At 41.1% G+C, this 18,743-nt stretch overlaps 1 protein-coding gene across 2 annotated transcripts in view; it reads left to right on the top strand.

Annotated features, from left to right (window-relative positions):
* numbl (NUMB like endocytic adaptor protein) overlaps positions 1 to 11,844 on the top strand; it is a 45,918-nt gene extending 34,074 nt beyond the window's left edge. For both annotated transcript variants that reach the window (XM_053507918.1, XM_053507917.1), the window contains exons 3-9: positions 570 to 644; positions 1,298 to 1,372; positions 3,611 to 3,751; positions 4,201 to 4,405; positions 4,699 to 4,965; positions 7,566 to 7,739; positions 8,335 to 11,844. In XM_053507918.1, coding sequence (XP_053363893.1) covers positions 570 to 644; positions 1,298 to 1,372; positions 3,611 to 3,751; positions 4,201 to 4,405; positions 4,699 to 4,965; positions 7,566 to 7,739; positions 8,335 to 9,137 — 1,740 coding nt within the window. In that variant the 3' untranslated portion in view covers positions 9,138 to 11,844. The remainder of the gene's footprint in view (positions 1 to 569; positions 645 to 1,297; positions 1,373 to 3,610; positions 3,752 to 4,200; positions 4,406 to 4,698; positions 4,966 to 7,565; positions 7,740 to 8,334) is intronic.
* The last annotated feature ends 6,899 nt before the right edge of the window (positions 11,845 to 18,743 follow it).

Genomic DNA, 18,743 nt, shown 5'->3' with positions numbered 1-18,743 from the left:
TACTAATATTAACAATTTCCAATTTCTATAACCATATTTTTACATGTTAAAACAATCGAAACATTCTGACTCATGGTGCTATGTCTTCACTGCCAGCGTTCGGTTCATTTGTCCACCTCATAAAACCTGTTGTCAAGCATTTATATACGAGGGGCGTCCATCTCTAACAGTAAAACATTTGAATGGTGCAAATATTTTTAAAGAAGGCTGTAAATCTGTGAATGATGATCCTGGCCGAGGAGGCCATTTCCACATGTTTGATTCATTGAAGGAGTTCCTGGGATGCCAGGTTTTCATGCGTGAAGCAGGTAGTCTGATCATGGCTCTGGTGTACTTGAAAAACGTTCTACTCTGATGTTATCCAAGCGTTAATGAAACCCTGGGATAAGTGCATTAGTGTAGCAGGGGGGTATATAGAGGAATAAAGGGAGTTTTTCCTTCATAACTGTTTTTCTGTGCAAGCAAAAGTCCCGGTTTTACTTGAACGTTCATTTCATATATCAGACTAAACACTTGAGATGATATTGAACGTCTTGCTCTCGTTCTCACGCTCGTTCTCTCCTCTGCAGTATCTGGGGTTGGTGGAGGTCGAGGAGTCCAGAGGGATGCATGTTTGTGAGGATGCTGTAAAGAAACTGAAAGTGGTGAGTATTTTCTCCTTTCCTCCTTTACATTATGATCAGCATTGTCATATCAACTGCATACTATTTGAGACGTTCATTCGCGTTCCACCTGAAATAAAATAATGTAAAGAAGTTGATCAAAAGGTAATGGTACAGGCTTCAAAAGTCTAAATGCATTCTGAAAAAATAAAGCAGCACGGAGGAAAATCTGATCAGTTCCCAGGTATCTGAGGAGTTAGAGCTGCGTACTTAGATGGATAGTGTGGTTTGTGTGAGTGGAAAGTCACCCCTTGATTAGGAACCATTTCAACGTGATCAGGTTATATGCTGAAAACCGATTTGAAAACTGGCTAGAATTCCACCAGGTCCTTCTTTCCTGTCTGTGTTTCTTTGTAAACCTCATTTGCACTCTGCTTCTCTTGATTTACATACGGTTTCTCTTTCTAGCTCTACAGAGCTACTGCTGCCCCATACTGGCCTCACTAGGTTTTGCGATCTCAATTTTTAACATTGTCTAACATTTGACTGTACAAATCAGAACCAGCGTCCTTACCTGAAATTCATTTTTTTTTTTTTGCACAAGTCATGCATAAACCCAGTCGTACACAGCACAAGACTGATGTCACACTAAAGAACCACTCGGAAGTCTAATGCTGTTGTTGATTTCCTCTCAGAGCGGAAAAAAGACGGTAAAAGCCATGCTGTGGGTCTCGGCCGACGGTCTGAGGGTGGTGGACGACAAAACCAAGGTAAGGACACGTCGTAGTCCGTGCACGTATTCGATGTGCGCGAGATGCAAGAACAGAACGTCGACAGGAAAACAGTGAGCTTTTGAAAATGTATCACTTGAATGGTAGTTACCGACAGTGTTATGTCTTAGCCTTAGCTCATGGGTTAGCCTTTGAACAAGAGGGAAACTGGAAAAAAAAAAGCACAGCAGGGGTTGTTGGCAGGGCTCCAAAAGCTAAATCCCAAATAACTTGACTTTATGTCCAGCTACTGAAGCCGTGAGTGGAGCCACACATACTGTAGGTTTGAGGGTTGCTCGTCATCACTGATTTTTGAGCATTGAAAAAAAAAAAAAAACGTTTGCCATGAGAAAATGTTTCCCCAATGATTATAAACTTCAAATGAAATAATAATGCTATGCATACACCTAAATCAAACCCTTAGAAACCAGTGTTGCTCCTTGTTTTGTCTTTGTCGTGACATTCGATCCTTACCAGGATATAAAAACGAACTCATTCATACACACACACACACATATACGAATGGTATTGAAAAGGTAAACAGGCTCCCCTCAGTACAGTCATCCTGTTCTCTTCCAGGCTGTGAAAATGGAGTGGAAGGCACAAAGAACCCTGTTTTTTTTTGTTCCCTGTGAACCCTACCCCCAACACCAAATCACCCAGCCGTCCATCGCCTCCCTCCTTCCCACTCCTCTCCCTTCCTCCCTGGCCTTCTGCTAATCCCTCTGCTTTGCTATGAATCAGCACAGAGACCTAATCCCCTTTTACTACTGTCCATATGGCTCCAGGACACCCTGCTGCATAACACTCTGAACTTGCATGTCTGGGGGTCTCGCCCTGACATTTAACAAGTCTGGCCACAGCCTCCTCTTTTCCCAGAAGTGCGAAGTGAGTCAGCAGCCCCTCCTTCCTGACCGCTCCTGTCTTCCGGCTTTTTCTCCCCAGAATACAATCGGCCATTGAGCTGCCTCTCAGAGCTGCGCTGACCCTCTCTAACCATTCAAGAGGCTTGAGATGAATGGGCTTCTCACCTGACACACACTTTGTGAGAAGTGAACACTTCTGCCCTTCCTGGCTTAGTTGCTACACAGTCGTTGTGCATCGGCTGTAAACAGTATCTTTATCGGAGTTGACGTGATTCTCCTTTTTTTTGTCCTGGCCATCCTGGGAAGGAGACCAAGGTCAACATTTCCAGAAGTAAGAGGGTTTGTTGAGAGTGAAAAATCTGAGCAGTGGACATGGTGTCTTATCTACAGAGTGCATGTCTCGGTTGCTCAGTGCTTGCTGAACTGAAGTGCCCTCAGGACCGACAGTTTTTCAACATGCTCTCTTGCATCAGTAGATATTGATAGAAACGTTAAAACACAACTAGGAGCTAAAGAAGACTTACCCTAACTTTAATCCATCTAGGAACCTCTGTAGTCCAACTAGCGACCATGGAGGCCAATGGTGACCATTGTATTTATTCCCATTTTTGTGACCATGGTAGGAACTGTCCACGTTCATACACTACGAGTATATATTTGGAAATGCCAATTAGCCTATACTGACTGTGGGAGGATCTATACATCAACATTACATTTATGGCATTTGGCAGACGCCCTTATCCAGAGCAACTTACATTTTTATCTTGTTATACAGTACATCTGTTGACGGTCCTGTTAAGGGGCCAACTTGGGACCTTCTGAAACATTGTCCCATGCCTTAACCACTGAGCAACCCCTTACCGGCAAAAACCAGAGTGCCTGAAAGAAGCCCACCAAGCAAAGCCCGTGCACACAAACTCTGAGGTGGGAATGGAACACGGACCCTGGAGGCGCAAGTCGACAGTGCTAACCGCTATGCTACAGTGCCACCTAACCTAACATGACGTAACCTTATTTACAGTAGCTCCTAAAATGGGAGGAGAATGGCAGGGTTGGGCGGAGCTCAACCCCCCGGGGACGGTCTCTTGGTATATGAGGTCACAATAGGGGGAAAATCTGTTTTGCTTGTTTGATGCAAAAACAGCATGGAATGTCTTTACGCCCATTAAAGTGCTAAAAAATGTCAAAGGGAATTTTGCATGATATTTCCTTTTTAAATCTTCCACATATTTGTGGTTCCATATTTAGTCATATAACAGGGTTACAAAGTGACTGAACACACTAAAGACCATGGGGAAATGGTAATGCTTGGCTTATTATTTTTTTTCCCCTAAGCTTTAAAAGTGTTTTCATCATTTTATTCCGTCTGTAGGACCTCATCGTAGATCAGACCATTGAGAAAGTGTCGTTCTGTGCGCCGGACCGTAACTACGACAAGGCCTTCTCTTATATCTGCCGGGATGGAACCACTCGCCGCTGGATGTGCCACTGCTTCATGGCTCTGAAGGACTCGGTGAGTGCGAATTGCACGTCACACACATCGTTTAATTCCTGTGAGGCGGGAATGGGATAAGGAATGTGCTCTGAACTGGAACAGCTGCCTGCAGCATGCCGCTGTACTTAAGGCGCTAGAGGAAATGAGTTACGATGTTTGAGTCGAATTTGACTTAAAAAAAACGTATAAGCGTTCTCTTAACGACGTTAAACCCTGCGAAGAATTTGTGATGACTTGGAGATGTTTAATAATTATCTCTAATAATTATTTTTAGGTTTTATATAAGGTTTAAGAAAGATTTTAGTGCTAGTGCCAGACATATTCGGATGCTCCTGAAGGACTTGGATAATGCTTAATAAAATAGAATCCGAAGGCTACTGGAATACAGTTAAATGTCTAGCCTGTGCTGTTTCCAGTTAATAAAAGCATGCACATTACAAGAACCATGATTGTTTTCTTCCTGGCAGGGTGAGCGTCTGAGTCACGCAGTGGGATGTGCATTCGCTGCATGTCTGGAGCGAAAGCAGCGGCGGGAGAAGGAGTGCGGCGTCACAGCTTCGTTCGATGCCACTCGTACGTCGTTTGTCCGCGAAGGCTCGTTCCGCGTCTCCTCGGCCGGTCAGCAGAGCGAGAGGGAGGACATCATGAAGCAGCTGCAGGACAAAAAGAAAGGTAATTTAACCAACACCGACTGCAGACTCCAGTGTCTTTCAAAACCTCTCATGAGTAGAACGGCCTAGGCAGCACACAAACAACACTAGCATTTATTTAGTGCATGCACAGAGAGGCAGGTGGCACTGTTGAAAAAATTATTACAGGTACAATTTTATTCAGGCTAGAAAACCTGTACATGGAAAGAGAGCTAAAATGGAAAATATATTAGCTGTACATGTCAAATCTGATATAATTAGAAATTAGATAAACATTACTGTTATTGAATTCTGTATTTCATGTCCTCTCTGCAGAAGTCTGCGCCATCCCTGCGGTGCCGCCGGGTAACGCCTCTCCTCCGGAAGGTGCCGCCACACAGGTAGACCGAGCCGAGGGAGGCGGGCCACACGTCATCCCGCGGCGTCACGCGCCCCTCGAGCAGCTCGTCCGCCAGGGCTCGTTCCGCGGTTTCCCTGCGCTCAGTCAGAAAAACTCGCCTTTTAAACGCCAGCTGTCTTTGCGCCTGAACGAGCTGCCGTCAACTCTGCAGCGCAAAACTGACTTCCAGAGCAAGAACCCTGGTCAGTAGTCTTTATATTTTATACGTTTTTCTTAGACAATCCACCCTCATTTCTGCCTGGTCATTTCAACTTGATTATGTAAATTTAATTGAACCAACAGACATTAACAAATATTTTACTGTAAAGTGCATAAAGATACGATTTTAAAACAAGTTGTTTATGTAACAACTGGTCTGTTCCAACCACTCAGAATTCAGCATCACCAGTACATTAATCACCGGCCTGATCATCTGTCATCATCTGCACCTGTTTCTCATTGGTTCAGGCCTAAAGTTAGATATGTTTTATGCTTGAATGATACATAGATCACTATGTGGCTTGGTCAAGACTTTTGCACATTTGTGTCTTCATCACTAAGTGGATGAATACTTAAGCACTGATGTTTAGATACTAATAATACTATACTGATAATAGAATAATTGTAGTTATATAAGCTATATATTTTCTTTCTTCTTATAGAGGCAGTGCTTAATAGTGAGTATTTCTATTAAGAGGTACAAGTTCTATGGTGTTGATTAAAAAATAGTCAAAACCTTAAATCTTAGATAGTTTTGTAGATAAAAGATATATGTATGCCATATTTTGTCCCACTTAATTGAACTTAATTGAACAAAGCTGTCCAAACCTACCTGACCCTATGGGACAAAAATTGTTACCCCTAAGCCTAATAACTGGTTGTGCAATTACTTGTCATCAACAACAGCAATTCAGCATTTGTGATAACTAACAATGAGTCTTTCACATGGCCGTGGAGGAATTTTGGACCGCCCTTCTTTGCAGAATTTATTCTTTGCAGTTAATTCAGGTACATCGGAGGGTTTCATTACATTGGGTCATGCCACAGCATCTTAGTCTGATTTGACTTTGACTAGGGTGCTTCAAAATCTTTATTATTTATTTATTTATTTATTTATTTAGACCATTTAGAGGTAGTGTGTTTGGGATCATTGTCCTGCTACGTAACTCAAGTGCACTTGAGCTTGAGGTCACAAACTAATAGTCTTTCAGGAATTTCTTGTAGAGCGCAGAATTCATTGTTCCATCAGTTATGGCAAGTCGTCCAGATCCTTAAGCTGCAGAAACAGCCTCAGACCACCATACTACCACCACCATGTTTAACTGTTGGTATGATGTTCTTTTTACAAAAATGCTGTGTTATGTTTTATGGCAGATGTAACGTTTAGTCTCTTATTGCTAAATGATGAATCTTAACTGAAGCAAGTGAGGCCTGAAGTACTTTATATGTCATTCTGGGTTTTTTTTGTTTTTATGAGCTCCCAAATGAGTCTGTGTTGTGCTTACGGAGTAATTTTGGTCGGCTGGCCAATTCTGGGAAGGTTCCCCACTGGTCCAAGTTTTTTTCGTTTGTGGATAATGGCTCTCATCATGGTTCACTGGAGTCCCGAAGCCTTAGAAATGGCTTGGTAACCCTTTCCAGACTGAGGCTTGTCATTTCTTAAGACAGGAATTTGGTGCTTTTTGAGATCTTTTATCGTGCTTCACTTTGTCAGACAGGTTCTATTTAAGTGATTTCTTGATTCAACAGGTCTGTCAGTGATCAGGCCTGCGTGTGGCAAGTGAAATTTAACTCAGCTTTCCAGAAAATGTGGTTAATCATAGTTTATTCATAATTTAATGGGGCCCTGGGGGCGTTACTTTTTTTGGACATCTTTTTTCACATGATAAATGAAATCATCATTTAAAAAAAAGCATTTTGTATTTACTCGGCATAGCTTTGTGTAATATTAAAATAAGTTTGATGATGGTGATTATTTACAGTAAGTGTGCCCAATATGCAAAAAAATACCAATAAATAAGAAGAGGGCACACACCCCTGTACAATAAAACAAACATTTCTTGTATATATCCCCTCCTACATGTTACTACTTTGGTATGTAATATATGTTTTTTTTTTGTATTCCCAGGCCCTTTTTTTGTATTTATAGAAAGCTGTTGTAGAGTTTGCTGGTGTGACCCTGCTGAGTCTTGTGTTGTGTTTTCCCGGAGTTAAATATATTTTTACCAAAACTCTATTTCTAGAGAATCTGTGTGTATGTGTGTGTGAGAAAGAGAGAAAGAGAGAAAAAGAGAGAGATAGGCAGCTCTTCTTGTTCTCTGCTTTAATCCCTCGGGTCAGATTTGTCACCGATAAGAGAATTATGGATGGTGTGCTATTTGTAGCGTCAAGACGGGTCAAGGATTTCCATGCATAATGGTGGCTTATTACTGTAACTTCCAAGTGCGTTACTTGGAATTTGGACGGTAACATTGCTGTGTATATAATAATGCCGATGAATAAAGGAGCCATGCTTTACACGGGATCTAGGATATTATAAACATTTAAAAATGTTATATGGTTTATAAAGGCTTAAATAATTCTCTCATTATACAGTATGTTCAGAAGTGTGAGGCAGGGCGTTCTGTATCGATTCAAAATAAAGTTCGATTTAAGCACCCAGCTGAGCGTCCCAGACCAGTTCCACAAGCTCCATTAGACACAGATCATTTTGTTACGCTCTGGCATGTAAGCGCTCTATGTGGTGCCTTTGCATGACGTTTGCTTTGTGTCATTGACCCGGTCCATTGATCCTCTCCCCCAGTTCCTGAGATGGACCTGTCGGTGGCTGCTGAAGCAGACGGCATCAATGCGCTGTGCAGCCAAATCAACAGCTCGTTCACCAAACCCTCGGAAGACCTCAGTGGCCAAGCCACCAGCAATGGCATGCCAGCGTGCAGCATTCCTCCTGCCATCCCTCCTCCACCCGTGCCTCAAGGTAAATAAAATGAAAAATCATAATCTAAGTAGGACTAATAATACGTAATCTATAGTAGGTTAGATAAACTTGGGTTAAAATTGGGTCAGGGGTAGCTCAGTGGTTGAGGCATTAGACTATGGTTTTGGAGTGTTATAAAACACATGGTTCAAAGTAAATGTAATATGTAAATCAAGTGCTAAGATGGGATCGGTTGTTGGTATAGAAACTGGACCTGATCAAGTACATAGATTAGAACTCTAATAGGATCTGAGATTCAGCATCTAGGACAGGCAGAAAATGGAATTGGCTATGACAGAATCAGGGGCTGGAACATTGCCTGGAGCAATTACTAGGGCTGGTGCAAAGACTGTACCTGGGTCCAGGGAAATGAGCAGTGCTGGTAATGAGCCAGAGACCGAACCAGTAGCTGACATGGGAAATGAACAGTAAAGACTGACTTGGGTAGAAACATTAAATAGGGAATGGATTGTTATCCATTATATTATATTTGCTTGCAAAAGGAGCCACACCATTAGGAATTGAGGTTAAAGAATCAAAGCACAACTAACCTGTGTATAAATACTTATCGAGTTCTTCATGATGTATTTTGCAGTTACCAGCTCATGGGTCCAGGCAGATCCACCTGTCCAGTCTCCACCTTCCACTGGCCATAGACGAACACCCTCTGAAGCTGAACGTTGGCTGGAGGAAGTCTCCAAGGCTGTGAAAGCCCAGCAGCAGACTCCCCCTACGCTGCCACCTCCACCTACCCAGCAGCCCCCACCAGTCCCCACTGTACCCATAGCTCCAGGTTCTCTGCCCACCTCCATGCAGCCTTTCCCTATGGCTTTTGATACCACTCCAGCGCCTGTGGGCATATACGGCCAGCCACCACTGCAGCCGGCCTACGTACCCATGCCGCCCTATATGCCCGCCGTGGCCAACAGCATGACGTACCCCAACGCCAGCATGCCTGTGGTGGGTATCACACCCTCGCAAATGGTGGCAAATGTCTTCTGCAGCGCCACTGGTTCCACAAGCGGAGGCACCATGGGGGTCGGTATGGGGCCCAAGACCGGCACGCTTGGTGGCGGTTCTTCGGCTTTTCCCAGCCTGGCTGCACTCAGCAACCATCCAGGTTCTCATGGGCTTGTGCAAAACTCACCCTCGTCAGCCATCACCCCCACCACTAGCACCAATGTGGCTTCCAGCAGCATTACACAGAATGGCACCATGACGAGTGCGGGTACCAACAACTGGCCAATGGAGAGTCTGCAGCAACCCAGTTTGCCAGTCGACGCCCAGGAAGCAGAGGGCTTTGAGGCGAAGTGGGCGGCCCTAGAGTCCAAATCACAAGCCAAGGCGCCCAACCCTTTCTCCAACGATTTACAAAAAACCTTTGAAATTGAGCTATAATCGGACACCTATATGAGCACAGACTCTTAAACGAGAAACGAAATCTTACATCCTGTTGCTTTCAGCTTCTTTTTTTTGTGTGTGTGTGTAACATTTGCACCTGCTCTTCGAGATCAGATTTGCGTTTCGTCTCATTCCAAACGCAGGTGTAAACCTCTTGATCTGGGAACATGACAGTATCCTAGAGCCCATCGAATGTGGTCACATAATTAAAAAGATATGTAAAAACCTCTGGGTTTGAGGTTGCTGTCGAGTGGATCACAAGACCTTCGACAGAACCTGCAAAGGGAACAAATGACTGATTAAGATGCGGCCAAAATGTATTTATTACTTCATTTGATTGTGAAAATCAATTTTAAATCGAATTCGTACTCATTGAATGTGTTGTTTCTCTGTATTTATTTGACATTAACCCTCTGTGGCAGAAGATCACACACACAGTAAATTGTGGGGAATATAAAGATATGAAGATGACTCTCCAGACGAGAACAAAGGCTGCATGACCGGAGACGTACTAATGGACCTGCTAGTAAATGAGAGTGTAAATAGCATGTTTTTTTTTTTTCCTTTTCCCCTCACCTCTTATTTATCACCCTGTTTGTGGATGCTAATTATTATTCAAGCCCTGTGAGTCACAGCTGAAGCATCATATCGGCACCTTTCCAGCAACACATGGACATCAAACTGAGGGGCTGATTATGCTGATAAATCGCTTAGCACAAAGGGCTCCACAGAGCTCATTTTAAGTCGCCCCTGATCAGTGCCCTGGCGATGTTCTAACGGTAAAAGCTATGCGAAAAGGAGGACAAAAAAACAGAACGTATGATTTGTGAAAATATGTGAAAAAGTTCATGCTGGTACGTGCTTAAACAGTTGAAAATTAAAGGTGAATGAAATGTTGCTTTTATATTTATAATTGGATTTGGTGGAGCTCGTTTTCGGCCAAAACACGGTATCGGTGCTTAAAAGTGTGAAACAAGTGAATTTTCAGATTGGATCATATAACACCATTTTTCATAATACTCATAAATAATTTTCATCTCCCGGTCCATTCTTTGTTATTTTGTAAATATGCAGACACATGAATATTTTTAGCAGTTTAAAAGAAACACATTTGCTAAAAATAATTTCATGCTCTTTTATGTCTGTAGTGTCCGTAACTTTTTTGAATTAAAATCTTTCAATGATCTGAATTGTCATTCAGACAAAACTTGGCCAATTTAGATTTCACATGAAAAGACATAAACCTGAAAAAGTGTGTTATTCTAAAATGCAAAATTGTTAAGATATTGCAACATGAATTTGACCTGGTTACGGACACTACAGACTTTTTTGTTTTTAAGCTTTTACCAAAAAACAATTTAAGCAACAGTTTTTACAGGTCATATGCTTCTAGAAGCGTACACTAATTTTAGTATCAATACTCATACGAGATAAGAAATATGAATTATTGGCATTTAAAATTATGATAATTTGAAGCGAGACAGTATAACGCTGAAACATGGCCACTCAGAAGTAGCTTCACACAGAAGCACACACATTTTCTGTATTATATGTATGACATAAAAAAATAAACTCGGCACCAGTACTGTGTTTTGGCCGATTGAAGAAGGTGAACAGGGAGAGAAAATGTGAGATGTAAAGCGAGAAAGGAAACCTGATGTAAAAGCGTAAGTGAGAATAATTTCTGAGGAAGGTGCAGTGAGAATGAGTAGCACTCGTGATGGATCGAGCTGAAAAAAAAAAAAGGTTCAAAAGATGTGTTTAAAATAAGCCTTGAAGGAAGGAAGATCTGGACCCCTGAAGTCATGAAAAGCGTCAAGTTTTCGTATCGCATCTTATCACACACGCATACCAGTGTATACCTTTCCTGGCTTTTTAACTTTTTTTTTTTGTCCTTAACTCTTTGTTCATCCTGGAGAATAAACATACTAATAATCATATATCAAAAGCTTAAAGCATATTCTGCAATGTACATGCTCGGAACGATACGCATTTCCGACGCCGATAACCGCCCTAGCCACTTATCAGTCCTTCGCTCCCGTACATTTTGTGTATTTTTTATATACCGATGCAGTTCTCACTCTGCAATAATTCTCCATGCTTTCCAGTAGTTTCGTTGTTCGGAAGTGATTTAAACAAACACGGATCTCGGCGAGTTCAATAAGGACGTGCTGAGCGATTGGATTCGATCTGACTCCGGCGTTTAGAGTTTCTCAGTGAGCTAGATATTCAAAGCCAGACTGCACACTGTGCTTTACAGAACACAAACGTTTATAACAATAATAACAATAACAATAATAACAACAATAATACTAATGCACAGGCACAATGTATGTACATTCAATTGAGTCACTAAAACCAGACAGTTTGCACAAATTTCCATTCAGTTTGTTAATCACCGCTGATACACAGGGTTAACACAGAGCCTGTCGAGGCTGCACAATGGACTCTATCTCAATTTTTTCCTAAAGCGCACGTGTTTGTATTAAATAAGCTTATCTGTGATCCGCGCTCTGTGTCTTATACAGTACGTAAAGATGCCAGGATGAATTGATCCAGTCCATGCACTCGTCCCCACAAAAACAAAAACAAAAAAAATAAATGTAGATCTCTTTTGAAAACAAAACTAAATGACCTCATAAACTTGATTGTAAACTGTAATCTAGCGAGCGAGAGAGAGAGAGAGAGAGAGAGAGAGAAACAGTGGAGTTTATTTTTAATCTTTATTTACAGAGTTTTGTATTTAAACCTGCATATTTGTATTGTAATTACATTGTACAAAGACAAATAAATAATATAATATTAAGAGCTATTGGTTTGCCTCCTGTGTATAATTATACATTTTATGATTGATAAAATAATGCGTTAAATAAAGGTCTTTAAAGGAAGAATAAATGATGGAAAGTGTATCAAACAATGAAAGATTGCATTGTGGGAAATCCAGAGCAATACTTAATTTTGACAAGTAATAATAAGTAGTGAATGTTGTTATAGGAAAATAATCAACAATTGTTGTTTTTTCCCTGCATACCATTTGGCAATGATTGCAATTTGTATCGTATTAAATTAATGACTTGTTACATAATGGGTGTTCAAGTCAAACCGGGACTTTTGATTGTGCAGAACAACAGAACACATGGGACGGTGGTGTAGTGGTTGTCACTGTCGCCCTGCAGCTCCAGGGTTCGGGTTCGATTCCCGTCTCTGTGTGCATGGAGTTTGTGTGTTGCGTCTTTGCTTGGTGGGTTTCCTCCAGGTACTCCAGTTTTCTCCTACAGTCCAAAGACATGCAGCTTAGTCTAATTGGCATTCCCAAATTGCCTGTAGTGTGGGACTGAGTGTGTGTATGTCTGTGTGCCCTATAATTAATTGCACCCTGTCCAGGGTGTACCCTGCCCTGTGCCCTAAGTCTCCTGGACCCCTGCGACTCTGTATTAGAACTCAGATCACGAGTTCTTGCATGCCTGATTTGCATTCTGGTTCACTTATTTTCCAAACATCCAAAGAAAACCGTGTAGTTTTTAAAGGAATACCTCTTTGTCAGAAGTGTCAGAATGGAGAAACATGGGGCAAAAAATTACTCTTTCGTCATTTGTTTTACTGGAATTACTGGAATTAATTTATTAAGAACTGTGCAACGCTTTACTAAATAAGGAATGATGTTGTTGAACCATCAACTTCAAAAAAGAAATGTGGTTGGAAAAAAAAAACATAAATAACCACGATCAGAGATGATTTAAACTCTTGTTGAAGTTGCATTGTAAAAAAACGGACAGTAAAAATCACAGCTATATATATATTTTTCCCCCAGATTTTCTCCCTAATTGAGTCGTGTCCAATTCCTCCCCATCACTAGGGGGCTCCCACATTAAGGCTATAGAGCCGTGTGGGATTAATGTGGGAGCACTGAGTACCTCTCATCCCTCTCCTCTGAGAGAGCTCAGCCAATCAGCTCTCTCTAGACCTCCAGCTGCGAGAGGTTACAGCATCACCCGGGAATCGAACTTGCGATCTCCAGAAGATAGGGCAAGCACAGGCCCCTCCGGGACGAAAAATCACAGGACTGGGACTAAACAGCCTCGTAGCTATAAGAAAACCACCTGTTAGTTAAACTAATCAGGGAAAAAAGTTTACTAGAGAGCATTAAGTTTTGATTTTGGAGTCATGCGCTTCAGATTGAGCCTACATTCATAGCACCGGGCGTGTCAGGGTAAGAAGGGAAGCGCATGAAGTGATGCACACAGTGCCATGTCATTCATTTCTACCTACATACCTGTATGTCCAAGGTCTAAAACTAAATGAACTTGCTGTGGACAGTCGATCAGAACAAGGATTTTATCGTAAACCTGCATCTGAGCAGAGATACAGTACATTCATGACTCTTCTGTCCAATGTCACATCATATAATGTTGATATAACTGTCTGTCACAGAACAGGCTTTCTAGAGAAGATGAAGGAAGGAATTCATGGCCAGATGGACCTCCTACAGCTCCAGCTAGTTAATATACAGCACCTCAGTTGCAGCCAGCGCTTCGAGAACGCCTGCCGTTCCGACAAGCCGAGGGGAATTACTGATGTAGATGCCAATTGCCGTGATCAGCTCAAGCATTCTTGAAATCCAGTTCCACCAGCCAGTGTGCTGATGTCCACCTATAAAGGGGTGACTTGCATTCTTTCACCCCTGTGAGTTCATCTTGGTAAACTGCGTAATCAAGAAGCTGATGCGTTCTTGAAAAGTTTCAGAAAAGTAAACATCCCGTACCCCTTAGGAAATACCAGCATTCTAGGAAGAATGTAAGAGTAAGCCTAATGGAAGGCTACAGATATGAACCAAACAAGATCTCTGCAATTTGTAACAAGTCTTTAGGAACCACGCAAATCCTGTATAAGACAAAAACTGGGTTTCCTCCGGGTGCTCCGGTTTCCTCCCACACTCTAAAGACATGCAGATTAGACTAATTGCCATTCCCAAATAGCCCATAGTGTGTGAATGATTGTGTGAGTGCGTGTGTGTGTGCGTGCTCTACGATGGATTGGCACCCTGTCCAAGGTATACCCCGCCTCGTACCCTATACACAACCCTGTACACAGGATAAAGCGTTAAGGATGATGTGAGTGAGAGTGATTCAATGCTGGAAAAGGTTGGACAGGACCCACAGTTTTAAGCTTCTAGAACCTTTATCCAAGAGGTAAGAAACTTTGCAATGACTGTGTTGGGTGTTAAAAGACTGGAACTATAGTTTGCATGCCTGCAGCATTGCCATCAGATCTGATGTAGTCTGTGCCTGGGTACTGTATGTGCCAATGTCTAGCTCTCTCCATTTGAAGTAGAAGAAACAGGGGAACTCAAATACTTTTTCCAAGTCACTTAAAAGATGGAATAGAGCAAAGTTGCATCCTACACCGACAACTAAAAATAGCTTCCTCGGTTTGTAGGATGCAGCACTGCTTGTTTATGTCTTTCAGGTATTTTATCCACCTTCCTGTCCAAGGCTTCTTTGGCAGCGGGCCCAAGGGCTTGTTCTGCAATGCTAATTATCACACTTCTGGCGAGAAGAGGTGTTTATTAGCTTCTTAACAGTGGAGTCAGCATCTGACCATGTTTCAAAAAACTGTTTCAGACCTAGCATGAGAAAAAACAGTGATCCTCAGATGCTGGAACACTGATTTCATTATAACAACGTTTGCTGGCATGGAACAACTCAGACTGCATTTGGGCTTCTTGCTATGAGGAGAGTTTTGGGGGTCGTGGCTTCTTACAGTGGATTACTGTATTGTTAATATGCATGTTGATCCCATTATACCGCCAGAGGCAGATCCTGGTAGTAATTTTAATAGCATTACAAGCATTCCTCTTTGAAGTTTTTTTTTTATATGAATCAGACTTGTTTACATTCTCTTTGCAGTTGGTGTGTGTGCTGGTGCTGTACTGTATATTACGGGCCATTTCAGATTGTGATACGTTTGCAGGCAAGTTTCGTCATTACTTAAAGACCACAACATGCCATACAAAAAGTCGTTCTGCTACCAGATGTACAGCGCACTCCACTGCATAAAGAAACTACAATGCGTGTTCAAGTCAAACCGGGACTTTTGATTGTGCAGAAAAACAGAACACAGTTACAGTATGAGAATCACATCTACCTTTATTTCTCTATACCAGTGTTTCCTTCCGTCCATCCAGGAAACTCTGCAGTCCAACTAGGTACCATGGAGACTATTAGTGATCACTACTATATTTATTCCCATTGTGCAATTATGGTAGGACATCTGGTCAACATGCCATTTAGCCTAATCTGCATGTCTTTAGCCTGTGGGAGGAAACCGGAGTACTCAGAGGAAACTCACCAAGCATGGGGAGTGTGTGTGCGGTATGGACGAGATTTTGCTAAACAGTATCATGTTGATCACTTAGTGATTGCTAAGTATTTGTTATCCATTGATCAAATATGTACTTGGTGTAAAGATGCCTATACATGCTTCTAGAGTACATGATTGGAGAATCTTGTGATTAATCTCATTCTTTGAACCCATATTCGTCAGGGTGAGAGTGACTATAAATCATTCCACTTCTACAACATAAATTCAAGCAGTGCTAAATTGAGTATGAGCGTCACTGGAAAGTTCCTGTAACTGCCCAAACTGAGGGCATCAACTGTTTATTGATGGAGACTTGAGTATAAACAGTTCTTAGCAATTTTTCCTCTAGACTAGGGTAACCAAAATAAAATTACCTTCACCACCATCTTTGAGTTTTCTGCATAGTACCACCTATCCACAATAAATGAATAATAAGTACAGTATAGGCTGAAATATGGAGCTCCTCGTGGTGGAGAAGCGAGTTCCTGTAGCCGGACAGCTCTAATGCATTGGAATATTCCTTATAAGTGCTAAAAGAGAGACACGGGAGGTTATAATACATCAGTTATTATATAATACAAGTCCTTACGCAAAACGAGCCAAAAAATGTATACTCTTATCAGGAAAAGAAAAACTTGTATAAATCTTTTAATACTAGATGTTATATGATAATATGATAATGTTATTAATATAATATACATCATACAATTTTTATTTTCTTGAAGTGTGTATAAATTTTTTGCCTGACTTCATTCAGACTTTGGTGTTGCTGATGATTTCTAGCTGTAATACCAGAGCAACTAACACTGGGCTCTCTATTATTATTATTATTATTATTATTATTATTATTATTATTATTATATATATATTTTTAATAATAATTTAAAGCATTTCTTTTATTTATTCTACTCTACACTGTTAAATTCTTAAATTTGGTTGCACACAAAGCTGATTAATCATTAGTTTGTAAACTCATGGCTCTACCAGTAATGTTGGTGGTATAAAGGGAATAAAACACCTGCTGTAGGGGCCAAGCTATCATGGGAACATAATAACTAATAATGAAACCCACTGGTTAACTTTGCCGTATATGAGCATGTTTTATTCCACACAAATTAGTTTTGCACAGATATCATGAACAACCAGCAAATACAAATGACAACCTTTGCATTTTACACACAAGGTCTGTTTCCTAGATAAAACAATATTTTGGAGTTGTATTTTGGAGACCTCTAGTGGTTATTCTGTGTCATCACAGTTCTGACCCAGTGGTGAAAGGTATGTGTGGAGAATAAATAAATAGAAAACGTATAGATATAGCACTTTTGACATAGGAAAGAGCGTTCAAGTCAAACCGGGACTTGTGATGAGCTTTCTCAGGGACAATCGGATCATTTTCATTATAAAAATTTATACTTATTTCCCTAATTTTCTTTTGATCCTGTGAAGCTGCTTTGCGAGAATAACCATTGTTAAAAGTGCTATACAATTGAAATGTAATAAATTCATGCTTAATAAATGTAATGACTTTCTGATTACACTGATTACATTTCTGATAACTGATCTTTATCACTTTAATACTAAACTGGAACAAATACTTCCAAACATAACATTTCATGTTTTTTTTTATTTCGTGCATAAACCATAAGAGGTACACATTTGCATTTCTAGATGTGAATGAGAGCATATCAGAGTCCAGTGTGACCTGCAAAACTCCTTCTGTGACTTGATTTGCAGAGACACATATAATTACAAGTAATTACTGCTCGCTGGTGTCTGTAATTGCCCCCATTCATCAAAGTTGCCTAGGAACGAAAGCAGAGTTAAACCAAATCTGTGTCTGATTCATGTAACTGTAACAGCCGTAAGCCAGAGATTTGATCATAAAGTAAGAATTACTGTAGCTTCAGTAATTCAGCTCCAAACATGAGAGGAGGATTAGTACATTTAAAGGGTTTTTGTTTCAATAGGAAATATATACACTGCACCAAAAAAACCCCCAAAGGAACGCTTAGTCTTGGTTTGACTTGAACACCCCTAATACACACACACACACACACACACACACACATATACATATACATATATATATATATATATATATATATATACACATACACACACACACACACAGTGAGGTCAATAAGTATTTGATCACCCTGTGATTTTGCAAGTTCTCTTACTTAGAAATCATGGAGGGGTCTACAATTTTCAGCATAGGTGCATTTCCACTGTGAGAGACAGAATCTAAAAAGAAAAATCCGGAATTACATTGTATGATTTTTTAACAATTTATTTGTGAATTACTGTGTCAAATAAGTATTTGATCACTTGCTTATCAGCCAGATTTCTGACCCTCAAAGACCAGTTATTTTGCTTTTAAATAGTCCATATGCTTTTTACGGAGCCACTCCTTGGTTTTCCTGGCTGTGTGCTTTGGGTCATTGTCATGTTGGTAGACCCAGCCACGACCCATCTTTAATGCTCTGACTGAGGGAAGGAGGTTTTTGCCCAATGTCACAATACATGGCCCCGTTCATCCTCTCTTTAATACAGTGCAGTCGTCCTGTCCCCTGTGCAGATAAACACCCCCAGAGCATCATGCTTCCAGCCCCATGCTTCACTGTAGGTATTATTGGGATGATGCTCATCATTCTTCTTCCTCCAAACACGGTGAATGGAGTTGAGACTAAAAAGGTCTACTTTGGTCTCATCTGACCACAGGACTTTCTCCCATGACTTCTCTGGATCATCCAGATGGTCCCTGGCAAACTTCAGACGGGCCTGGACATGGGCTGAGTTAAGCAGGGGAACCTTCCGTGCAATGCAAGATTTTAAACCATGACGTCTTAGTGTATTACTGATGGTAGCCTTGGAAACGATGGTCCCAGCTCTCTTCACGGCATTGACCAGCTCCTCCTGTGTAGTTCTGGGCTGATTCTTCACCATTCTTAGCATCATTGATACCCCATGTATCTACTTAGACTTTGGCTGATTGTGGGGTGCACAGGTGTCTTTATGACAGCTAACGACCTCAAACAGGTGCTACTAATTTAGAATCATGAGCGGAGTGTAGCTGGACTATTTAAAAGCAAAATAACAGGTCTTTGAGGGTCAGAAATCTGACTGATAAGGAAGTGATCAAATACTTATTTGACACAGTAATTCACAAATAAATTGTTAAAAAATCATACAATGTGATTTCCGGATTTTTCTTTTTAGATTCTGTCTCTCACAGTGTAA

This window comes from Clarias gariepinus, chromosome 11 (genome assembly GCF_024256425.1).
Source record: "Clarias gariepinus isolate MV-2021 ecotype Netherlands chromosome 11, CGAR_prim_01v2, whole genome shotgun sequence".
NCBI classification, from domain to species: Eukaryota; Metazoa; Chordata; class Actinopteri; order Siluriformes; family Clariidae; genus Clarias; species Clarias gariepinus.
This window is presented reverse-complemented; position numbering and strand designations above follow the sequence as displayed.